This window comes from Xiphias gladius, chromosome 18, assembly GCF_016859285.1.
Source record: "Xiphias gladius isolate SHS-SW01 ecotype Sanya breed wild chromosome 18, ASM1685928v1, whole genome shotgun sequence".
Classification (NCBI taxonomy): domain Eukaryota; kingdom Metazoa; phylum Chordata; class Actinopteri; order Istiophoriformes; family Xiphiidae; genus Xiphias; species Xiphias gladius.
The window spans coordinates 28,791,721-28,803,205 of NC_053417.1; the positions used below are offsets into that span (position 1 = coordinate 28,791,721).

At 44.9% G+C, this 11,485-nt stretch overlaps 1 protein-coding gene across 2 annotated transcripts in view; it reads left to right on the forward strand.

The window, feature by feature from the left end:
• The first annotated feature begins 1,076 nt into the window (after positions 1-1,076).
• Positions 1,077-11,485, forward strand: part of hm13 (histocompatibility (minor) 13) — an 18,022-nt gene continuing 7,613 nt past the window's right edge. Inside the window, exons 1-4 of one of the 2 annotated variants that reach the window (XM_040153815.1) lie at positions 1,077-1,425; positions 7,133-7,168; positions 11,209-11,307; positions 11,433-11,485. The exon at positions 11,433-11,485 is cut by the window's right edge and continues 30 nt beyond it. In XM_040153815.1, coding sequence (XP_040009749.1) covers positions 1,213-1,425; positions 7,133-7,168; positions 11,209-11,307; positions 11,433-11,485 — 401 coding nt within the window. In that variant the 5' untranslated portion in view covers positions 1,077-1,212. The remainder of the gene's footprint in view (positions 1,426-7,132; positions 7,169-11,208; positions 11,308-11,432) is intronic. The other variant, XM_040153816.1, reaches the window with a different exon arrangement.

Sequence of the window (11,485 nt, forward strand, 5' to 3'; positions counted from 1 at the left end):
ATGTTTTAAGTTTGCTGCTTTTCCATGTCGTCCATTAAACATCTTTGGGTTTTGGGCTGTTGGTCGGACAAAACATGACATTCAGTGAAGTCGCCACGGGCCCTTATGGACAGAACGATGAACAAATGGATATATAGATTAATCAGTAATTAAATTGAGTCAGTTACAGCCCTGTTTTTTAATAAATACGAAAAACATTGTTCATCACATTTGTTCATATGTCAGATTTTTGTTTGGGCTGTGACACTTTTGTTTTCCTGCATGGGATCAATAAATTTTATCTTAGATTAAAAATTTATTTTGGGAAATAAATGTTTAACTCCAAGGATGTAAGACTTTAAGGTTGTGTGATACTTGGTGGTTTGACTTGACCAATATTGCTGACACCCAATTCTGACCCTACCGTACCAGATCCATAAGACCAGGCTCCGTCTTTCCAGTCTTCAGCTGTCCAGGTCTGGTGCAGCCTGTGTCCACTCCAGCGTCAGGTTTCTGTTCTTGGCTGACAGGACAGGACCCTAACGGGGTCTTCTGCTGTTGTGGACCCTCCGCCCCAAGGTTCTGCTCACCACAGTTGTAGAGAGTGGTTACCTGAGCTACCGTACCCTTTCTGTGGGCTCCAAACGGTCTGGACGTTGACCTCTGACCTCTTTCATCGACAAGACGTTTCCGTCCACTGAACTGCTGCTCGCTGGATGTTTTGTCTTGCGGCACCGTTCTGAGTAAAAACTCTACAGACTGTTGTGTGTGTGACAATCCCGCCAGTCTGACACCAACAGTCAGAGTCACTGAGATCCCGTTTCTCCTCATCCAGATGTTTGATGTGAACATTCACTCAAGCTCTTGACCTGTATTTGCACGACTCTATGCGATGCTGCCACACGATTGTCTGTTTGGATAATTGCACGAATAAGGTGTTCCTAATAAAGTGCTCGCTGAGTGTATGGCCTCACACATTTAGTCGGGAAGCTGCCAGCTAGTCAGCGATGTCTCCGGTTCCGGAAACAGCGGCAGAGCGAGACCTCGCTTCCCCTGCCCCGTCTCTGCTCGCTGCTTTAGGAAACGTGGCCTTAACCCGACTCCAGCGGCAGCGGCAGCGGCGTAGATGAATGATCAACACGCAGCCTCAGCCTCCATCTCCATCCGTCGGTCAGTCTCCGCAACAGCTCCAGCACTGCCCGCGGTCCCCTGAACCCCGTCTCTGAAGAAACCATGTCTGAGGCCGAACAAGTCCTGGCCTCGGCCCCGGAGGCCGCCGCCGTCCTGAACGCCACGGACTCCAACGGCACCGAGGTGCTCAACGCTACGGCTAAATTCGTGGCCACTCCGGAAGGCACGGCGCTGGCATACGGCAGCCTGGTTTTCATGGCGCTGCTGCCCATCTTCTTCGGAGCCCTGCGGTCCGTCAGCTGCTCCAAATCTAAGGTAACTTCCAGCGGCAGCGGCCGCTGAACGGACCTCGGTGCTGAGGTTTCCCCTCAGCCCGGCTGCCGTTAGCCCCCGCCGTCTAGCTAGTTCGGCTAACGGCTAGCTAAGGGCTCGCCAGGCGATTCCGAACGGGTCCGAAATGTCCCAAACAGCCTTCCTCAAAGTAAACACCGAGAAAAGCCCAGGCTGCACTCGAGTAAAGCCCCGTAGGCGTTTAACGTGTTCACACGGCTCTAGAAATGATCGGTTTCCGTTCAGAAACGAGCCGGAACGGACGCTGCAGCTGTCCGCATTTGACGGTTATTTGGTCCGTTGCTAATTCGCCTTTACAGTCTCCGTCTCTACCTGTTGCACGACTTTGTTCCCTGGTGTGTTCGTGGCTGCGGGTCATTTAAAGGGTCGAAGGCAGAGGCACCGTTTCCTGGTGTTTACACCTGTTTTTGTTTTTGTTTTGTTTTGTTTTATTTGTTTGTTTATTTGTTTATTTATTTTATTTTGACGTTTTGTCCCGCGACGGCCGCTTCGGATGGGGTGCAGGTGTGTACCCAGGTGTGTATTTACACTTGTGCCCGTTGTGTTTACCTGGCCCCCACACTTAAACCCGGCGGCGGCCACGCGTCAGAAAGAGGGGGTGAACAAAAAGTGGAAGTGAAGGAGGGAAGGAAGGAAGGAGGGAGGGAGGGAAGGAAGGAAGGAAGGAAGGAAGGAAGGAAGGAAGGAAGGAAGGAAGGAGCGAGCAGGTGGAGGTAACCGTCACCGGAGCTGGAGTGTGGAAGAGGTAGATGGATACAGGTGAAGCTGACGCGTGTTGGTGACGGAGACGTGTACAGGGATCTGTCCTCGGGCTTTCTTTAATTTTCTTTTTTTTTTTAGCAGACATGCGCAGCCGTGCGTCGTTCGCTTCAGGTAGCGGTAGAAACTCCCACGTCCTGTCCTCAGAGCGGGACCGGGCCGTGGAGGGGAAACATCCCGGTCTGAGCGCAGACTCCAGCAGGGTCAAGACCTCAGCCGGTCTGGTTCGCGTTCAGGCCACCAGGGCCACAGACACGACGCTCTAGAGCTGACGTGATGAATCGATGAGTTGATCGGCTGATCAACCACTCAGCTGATCAACCGATCAGCTGAGTGGTTACAGAGAACTTTTTTTTTTTTCCGGTAAACTCAACATATTTTGGGTTTTTCACTGTTGGTCAGTCAACAAAAGCAATTTTGAATATGTCAGTTTGGGCTTCAGAGAATAATTTTCAGACATTTTATTCATTTTTTAAACATTTTAATGGATTATTTAAAAAAAAAAAAGTAGTCATGTGTTGATAGTGAAAATACCGGTCGGCTGAAGCCTCGCTGTTCTCATGTGATGGAGGTTTCCTGTCTGTTAATGACTTGACGCTGAAGAGAAAATTGAAGCGGTTTGATTTTAAAGACACTTGGGGTCTGAAAACTAGATGTGGACAAAGAGTCCCTTTAGAAGAGCAGGGCCTCAAGATGGAGGATGGAAGACCTGTCAGATTTGAGGTCGTACTTAAGTGGTGCAAATTTCTAACAAATTTACAATTAATCAAATTAGGTAGACAAGGCCGGAACTTCATTGTTCTCTAGGGCTCCGTAGTTACATGGGCTTACAATTATTTTCATCATCAGGTGGTAATCCGTCGTTATATTATCAATTAATCATTCGGTTTATAAAATGTCAGAAAAATCGTGAAAACTACTCATCGTATATTCCCAGAGTTCAGGGTGGTGTCTTTTAAATGCCTTGTTCAACCGACAGTCCAAAGATCTAAAACGGAGAAAAGCAGGAACCACAGAATGTGGGTAATTCTTCCTTTACATGATAAATGACCTAAATGATAAAGCGATCATCAAAATTGTCGTCGATTTGCAGATCAACTTATCATCATGGTATTATTATTATAATAGTAAAGATATCATCGAATTGTTAGAAAATCTGTTGTCCCGGTTCATTAATTCCGAGTAAAATGTAATTTGTTGAAGCAGTCAAGTAAAAGTGCCGCTGAATTTTTCTCTTACACCTTTAAAGAGGTTTGTCTGATGTAAAGCATAAGTCAAATAACACAAATGTTGTTTTCTGCGAACCGTGCACCGATAACGTTTCGATGAAGTTTCTTTCTTACGTCACGATGATTATTGCAAACATACCACTCAAACCTGTTGCAGTTAGACGCAATGAGCTTCAGTGCACAGGAAATAAAGTAGGTCAATTTCATAACCTACAAGTGAACCACACACAGACGCAACAGCCCATCATTGCCATCTGGAACTGGCTGTTTTCAGTGCTGATCGAGCAGCTTGTCAGTAGACTAACAAGATCGTGGGGGTTTGGTTATTGTTAAACCATCATCTGCACAATCACTCTATTAGGCTACAGCAGTAGGGTTACATAGCTGACAGCTGTTGGGCCGAAACGCGGGGGAAAACACACATTGTCAAAGTAAGAACGAGCGACTGTGAGGAGACTCAAACGTCTGCACGAGACGAGGAAACTGTCGCTCGTCTGCACGAGACGAGGAAACTGTCGCCCAAAAACAACCCGGTCATCCAACATCAGTGATTTGGAAACGGTTTGGATTTCTAGAGTTGGATAAACAGCAGAGCGATATCAGTTGGAAAATATTCAGGAGACCTGTGTCAAAGACAAAGACGGGAAACGCATCAAACCTTTCCCACCATTTGGAAAAGGTTACGTTACCATCCCACCGAGAACAAGCCTGTTGTGGTGACGTCGGTTCAAACCCCAGCAGAAGCCGCCCCTGTCTGCCCTTGAGGTCACTACGAAGTCTTTTCTGTGATGGGAACCAGAGCAGCACCCTCTTATCTTTTTATAAGTCACATTTTTTCTAATTTCTATAGTTTAATTTTTTGTTTTGTGGTAGTAGATACATGTGCCACCACCGGTGTGTATTAGCCAACATGTGCAGCATAGCATGTTGATATTTAAAGGCTTGGTCGCTGTCGCCCCGTTGAGGTGCAAATGTTCAACCGTGTCGGCAGCAGAGAGAATCGAGGTTTTCATTCAGAAGTGAATTAGTTTAGAACCAGAACAAACTTGAACTTCAAATTAAAAGGTTCCCTGTGGATTTTTCTTATAGGTTCAGTTTACTTTCAGTGATGCTGACCAAATCACATTATGTGACCTTGAGGTCTAACAGACATGCTGAATGTGCTTCCTTTCTCTGTGTGTGTGTGTGTGTGTGTGTGTGTGTGTGTGTGTGTGTGTGTGTGTGTGTGTGTGTGTGTGTGTGTGTGTGTGTGTGTGTGTGTAGTAATATTTTTGTCCATACCACCCAGCGCTACTTGACAGTCTTTGATGCTCAGTAATCTGGACACTTGTCGGTCAATACCATAAAGGGATCAAGGTTTGAGATCCAGCCCCACGTTTACCTGTAGAACAACCTTTCCGTCTTCAGGCCAAACCAAAACCTTCGCCAGCCTCTTCAACCGCGGCTGCTTTTCTCGGCTGTTTGTCATTTTCTGCCACTCGTTCTGGTTCAGAATGGAAAAATACCCTCCCCAGAGCTCAGGGAGATTAACCTTCAGGGTAAACATCAAGACACTTTCTGCTTTATCCTTATTTCACTGAGCTCAGTTAAGTCCCGTCACCGCAGGCAAAAATAGAGGCTTTCTCCAGGAAGTGATTTCTTTAAAATAGCCCTTCACCTCCAGCTCACTCGGGGCGGAGGTGTACCGATGACGAGCAGAGAATTTAACACCTGAAGAAGATAAAGGGGGAGAATTGACTTCAGCTCTTCAGTTCTGTGGCCTGAGGCTAAAACATTACTGATGTTTAAGATCGTATCTGCTCACAAAGGACACACTCACAAAATGGACTCATTTTATAGAAAAGGTCTCATTACTTTTTTTTTTTTGGACTCAATTTTACTCCAGTTGAGACAGTTTTCATTATTGTTATTGTTAATATTAGTACTATTGCTTTTTAAATCTTATATTGACATGAAAGGATTGTAACGTTTTACTAAATTTGCCTTTTGAGTTAATAAACTATTTTTATCACTATACAACTGAAACGACAAGTTGATTTAGTCAAATGAATTTGTAAAAATGTGGTAATTTCATAAGTCACTTTTCAAGCAAAACTGCCCGAAATTCACCGGTTGCAGCCTCTAACGTGAGCACGTGCTGTCTTCATAGTCTCCGTGATAGGAAATGAATTGTCTTTTGGTTTTGGGCTGTTGGTTGGATGAGACAAGCTGTTCTGAGACTTCTCCTCGCGCTTTGGGAAAATGTGGCGGCTGTTTTTCACAATTTCCTGAGGTTCGATAGACCTAACGATTTAATAATTAATGAGAGATCCAGGTATTACATATGGCCTCTGGTGATCATTGATCGGATAAAAATGTATTTTATTTATTTTTGAACGTGTAAAGGGGGGTGTAGTTGGCTCATTTAATTTGAGGCTGTCGTATCCTATCACATCATTTCTGCACAGCTCGAGAGCTGCAGCTACTTTAAAGGTAAAGACTTTGCATAAAATTATAAGATTATAAAATACAACATTATGATTAGATCAGATATTTGAGTTGTGAACCAAAGAGCCTTGTCCTGTTTAAACATGGTTTTCATTTCAATAACAAATTATCCAATATGTCACAAAGATTAAAGAAAAGTCCAAAATCTGAAATCAGAACTGTGTTTTTTCTTCTTTCCGCTCCCACGAATCATCTGATGACCCCTCAGATTAATCTAGTGGCCCTCTGGAGGGGCCCGACTCCTAGCTCCTATCACGTAGTTAAAACCAGCTCCACCAGTAAAACGCTCTTTACACACTGATGCATCAGTATTGACAATCTAATGATTTCATACATAAACTCTGTCAGTCACAGGGAACGTGTTACCGCATCGAGTACTTTTACTTTTGATACGTTAAGTACAGTACTAGCACCTTTAACTGATAATGCATCTCTCCTTTTACTTATGTAGGATTTTAAATGCAAGTCTTTTACCTGTAATGGAATATTTTTACATGGCTCTTGTTTTGAAACTCTTCCTTAAGGAGAGAGGATGTGAATGCTTCACCGCCACTGCAGTCTTGGGACTGAAAATCCTCCCCCTGAGTTGGTAGTGGGATGTATCCGGGCCTCACTCTTACCCATCAGTCGTTCATTTACATTTTCTGAAAGGCCCAGTCAGATTTAGTTTTGATCATTCAGCTTTAAGATACGTGTGCATTCTGAAGGTAGATAAATATCTGGTTTTGTCTGACAGCTGATCATAATCGAAAATGCAGGCTTGCTGCTGCTGTTGAGTTCAAATACAATTGGCTCACAGTGAGAGTGTACGGTGGCCAGTAGAGACAAAGTTTAAGAACCGGCAGAGACAATAAATAAGCCCAGAGGACGGACAGACAGAGACAGTCCTGTCTGCGACGTCCTGGGTTGAATCCAGCTCCTGAACTTCGCTGCATGTCGTCTTTCCTCTCTCTCCTCTGTCAGCCGTCTTATAACAAGCTCAAATACCAGAGAGATCTTGAATCATTAAAACCTTTTACCCTCTCAGAATTCGACAGCGATGATTTGTTTCCTGCGCCTGACACTTGTTGGGTTGTTTTGATTTTGGGCCCTGCTTCCAGTCCTCCTCTTTGTTGCCAATCTGATCCCTCTCTCTCCCTGTCTGTCTCTGTGCACATCTGTCTGTCCACCCATTCTGTCTGTCGTTCTGTCCGTAGGAGCTCGGAGAAAATGATTACGATTCTGGGTTCAGAGTGAGTATGAGAGCCACCGAGACACACTGTTCACAGCACTAACACAGCAGTAAATACAGTAACACCGGCGGTGTGAGCATGGAGTCGACTTGCTAACGGCGAGTGAGGAGGAGCCGGTTCAGTGCTCTGCTCCGGGACGCATGTAAACGTTCGCTGCTGATATGAAACTACACCTGTAGCCCGACCGCACTGTCGAGTCTTAGTTAAATCAGGTTCAGCTACACAAAGCGTGTGAAACAGAAACGCATAGTGACACTGAAACCTACTGAATAGATCTAATGTAATCTCTTCTTTTCTTTTGTTACCAGATACAAATCTCTTCTCACAGATTAAGTTAAAAGCTCAGCGGTTCAGTTCAGAGAACTGCAACCGTTGCCCGTTACCGAGTTCATGTACAGGGATCATTTAAAACGGATGGGGCTCGGATGAGATACCCGACCTCCCGGTACCAAAACAATGCTCTTCACCGCCTTACTGTGAAATAGAAACACATTTTCCTACAAAACCTGTTTTTCATTAACAAAAGAAGCCAGAATACTCAAATGTAGAATGTTGTCAAAACACAAGCAGCTGTAGAAGAATTCTGTCTAAATGAAATACAGACTAAATTCTGCAAAAATGTATAAACAAACATGAGACCAGATTCAGAATCCGACCAGACATTCAATAACAACTTTCTCTGTAGGGCAGTTCTCAGTACTACAGACACATTTCAGTTGGTACCAAATGTAGAGTTTTGATACTAGCTCATAAAAATAGACACATGAAATGTGAAATCTACAAACCTTGAAGGTGGTAATGGTGATTTATTGGTATTGGCCAGTGCTGTTTGTTAAGGCCGATCAGCCGATTGTCGTACATAAAGTATCAGCTGGTCCTTTTAGCCGCTAACCCGCTGAAGACTAACGTCATATGATATCAGCATTTTCACTGACTGTAGCACGAGCCAAGTTTCAAAAGTGGAGAGCAATGCAGCCTTACAGGTATACAGGTGTACATTATCGGCCTCAGAGCTGCAACTGATGGTTATTTTTATGGTTGATGACTCGGTTCTCGCAGTCATTTAATCTGGAAAACGTCAAAATAATGATATAGCCCATCGCAAGGTCCCAGAGTCTAAAGTGCTGTCTTCACATTGTCTGCTTTTTCTAGCCAGGTCCAAAAAGTATTAAATACTATTCCAATGATGAAGATAGGAGGAAGGAAAAAGCAAAGTCGTATTTGTGAAGCTGTTCATTTAGCGTTTTACCTCGTCAGTGACAAATGATTATCAGTGGTGCAGTAGTTAGTAGCTGTATTGCATTTTTCACACAACATACATAAACGTCCATAACATGTTATCTCTTAAACTACCCAACGGGATATAAAGTAGTCGGAATGACCTCCATCTCAACCAGCTGCAGCATTAAAGCCGTTTCCGTGTTAGAGCATCAACCCTAATAATCCAGATCTCTAATTCTGCTTTGGGCCACTCTGCCATGTGAGTACTTTGGCTTTTGAATCTCTGGTACGTTCTTCTGATAATCCTTCTGCACTTTAACTTATTTAACATTTTGAATGCAGGACTTTCACCTGTGTAAAGGATCCGATTCCTTCACTTTCACTGTGGGTGGTGCAACGTAACATATTAACTGTGAACTTCCGTTTTTTTATTTTGGGTTTGGCGGTTTTTACAGGAGCTACTAACAGTTCGGTTTAACATGTTCTGTACATATGGCCGGATAAAAGCCCGGAGGAAATTTTCTATATCGGCTGCCTAAGACTGACAGGAGACGTGCGTCTGCACACGTTTCGACATAAAACATGGGTGTGACTTGAGACGTTAACTATGGCAGCATTACCACGGCCATGAGTCTGCATGGACAACGCCGGGACCAGGGCACTGGGACACCTACATGCTATGCAGCCACTGTTTCGAACTACTCCAGGGCTTTTCCTTCCATGATCAGTCACCACGTCCACTGGGGAAAAACCTCCAGAGTCCATCCCTCCGGTATCTATACCCACTTACCCCGTAGTGGTAGAGGTGGTCGGCTCATCTAACTGAAATATTGCCGTTCGTTAAAACTCTCGGACTTGTCTGCATGAGTCATTTTGAAATTTTTCCAAAGATGGAGGCAGTTCCGTTTTTATTTTAGTTGCTTTGGAAAAGACTAATGCGGCTCTTGGAGCAGTCACTTTAATGCATATACAACAGAAGAAATTCGTCAGTGATTTGACTGAACAGATCCTTAAACACAATGGTCACCTCTTAGCACAGCAACAGGGATCCTCTTCTCCTGTCTACATCCCCTCTTTCCTTTCCTGTCATGTTTGTTTTCTCTCCTCCTCTCTTCCATTTCCGTTCTCTCCTGTCCCAGTTTCTCTCTCAGGGGGGTAATCGGAGGAGAATATAGTCGGAGGTGACTCTCAGGCTTCTCCCTCAGGGACTTGTATCCGTCTGCTGCAGTCACTTTATCTCTCTTTGTGTCTTCGGCAACTGAGTGCAGAAGTACGGCACGACCACGCAGGAGGAGAACAAAGCTCAGCGCTAATGCAGATGAGACATCGCGGCCTTGTCAGTGGAAACTAGGGCTGTCGCTCTTCAAAAAGTCAGGTTCAAACATAATGGAGCACAGCCCATGCATAGAGGAGCGGGGAGATGTGACTGTCACCTGAGCACGTGTGGCCAGCGACGTCTGTCAGTCGGTAGCCTGAGAGTGTCTCACCATTCAGTACAGTCTTTACATTTCCCCACGTGGTGTCATACAGCCGCACTGTGTCTTGAGTCGGCAGTAAGATGAGGCTGTACAGTTGCTCCAGTCGCCGCCTCACCTGGGTCCTCACATTTGTTGTGGTTGTGGAGCAAGACAGCTGCCTCCTACGAAGTCCACAAACAGCCTTGTCTTTGAAGGTATTTCAGTCTCTGGCAAAGAGCCCGAATTCCCTCCCCACGCTGCTGCTCAGATGCTTCGGTGGTGCGAGTATCCGATCGGCACGGCTTTGTTCGCTAGCGCCCTCCTCCCTTTTTATTTATTAGGCCAGTTTACTGAAACTTGACCGCAAGGCAGGAAGACACAAAAAAAAAAACGTAGGGTCTCCCAGCAAAATGGCCAATCAGATACATGCGAGCAGCCATCTCTGCTGCTATAGGTTGCGTTGTAAGGTGAAGGCTGTTTCCTTCACCAGCATCTCACCTAAAGCTCTGATAACTTCCTTAAATTGTGCATTACAAGCTTCTGCCCTGCTCCTGGTCTCTGATAAGCCTTTAAACACATGAACTGGGATTCCTGGAATGGACTTCATTGTCCCACTGCGATCTGAATAAGCAGTGCACCCTCTTGCATTTTTTATGAATTAGAGGCCTATTTTCGGTCCGAACACCCTCTTAGTCATTTGAATCTTGGCAGCAGGTTCCCGTCATCTGTCGTCCTTTTATAATTTAGGGTTACGTGAATTGAGATGTTCAGCCTCGTCACGCAAGCAGTCGAAAGTCCTCCTGTGCTCAACGTCAGACCGGTGTGGCAGGACAAATAGAGGAATAACCAGAACACTAATTATACAGTTGGGTGTCTGAAAAAAATGACAATGAAAATGTATTTAAATGCTGTTGGAGTCTGAAAGAGTCTTTTTATCAATTCAAATAAAACTGACTGTGGAGAATTTCCGCATCCGTGATAATGTGAACCCTTCAGAAACAGATTTACGTTAAATATCAAAATGTGTACACGATTCATAATTCACTCATTCAATACACGAAGCTCAAGATGGTGGTGGAAGTTTTGGTTTTGGTTTCATGTTCTTCTCCACTAAACTCTTCTAAACTGGTACCTGTCCAGGAAAAGTAGTTTCAACTTATTTCAGCGGTTTTCGGTGGCAAAGCTGAACTCGGTGTGGCTCTTGGTTAAACAAATTTAAATTGAATTAGTGGTGTTTTGACTCAACTAGGTGTCCTTTACTTTATTACTGGAAAGCCACAACATCTCTCTGTCTTCATATTGCATCCTGCCCATCCATTCTCTCTGTATTCATCTCCCTCTTCTGCCTTTTCTCTCTCCCAGAATGCAGCAGACATGCCAGAGACAATCACCAGTCGAGACGCAGCGAGGTTTCCCATCATCGCCAGCTGTACTCTGTTTGGGCTCTACCTCTTCTTCAAGGTAACTCGGGGTCTCCTCGCTCCTCCTCCAGGGGCCGAGCTACACACATGTATTTGTCCGGTAGGGGCTTCGGCTAAGTGCATCCACCACACTCAGTTTTGTGTCGGACACGTGTCTTCATGCAGGTATTTTCTCAAGAGTACATCAACCTGCTGCTGTCTGTCTACTTCTTTGTCCT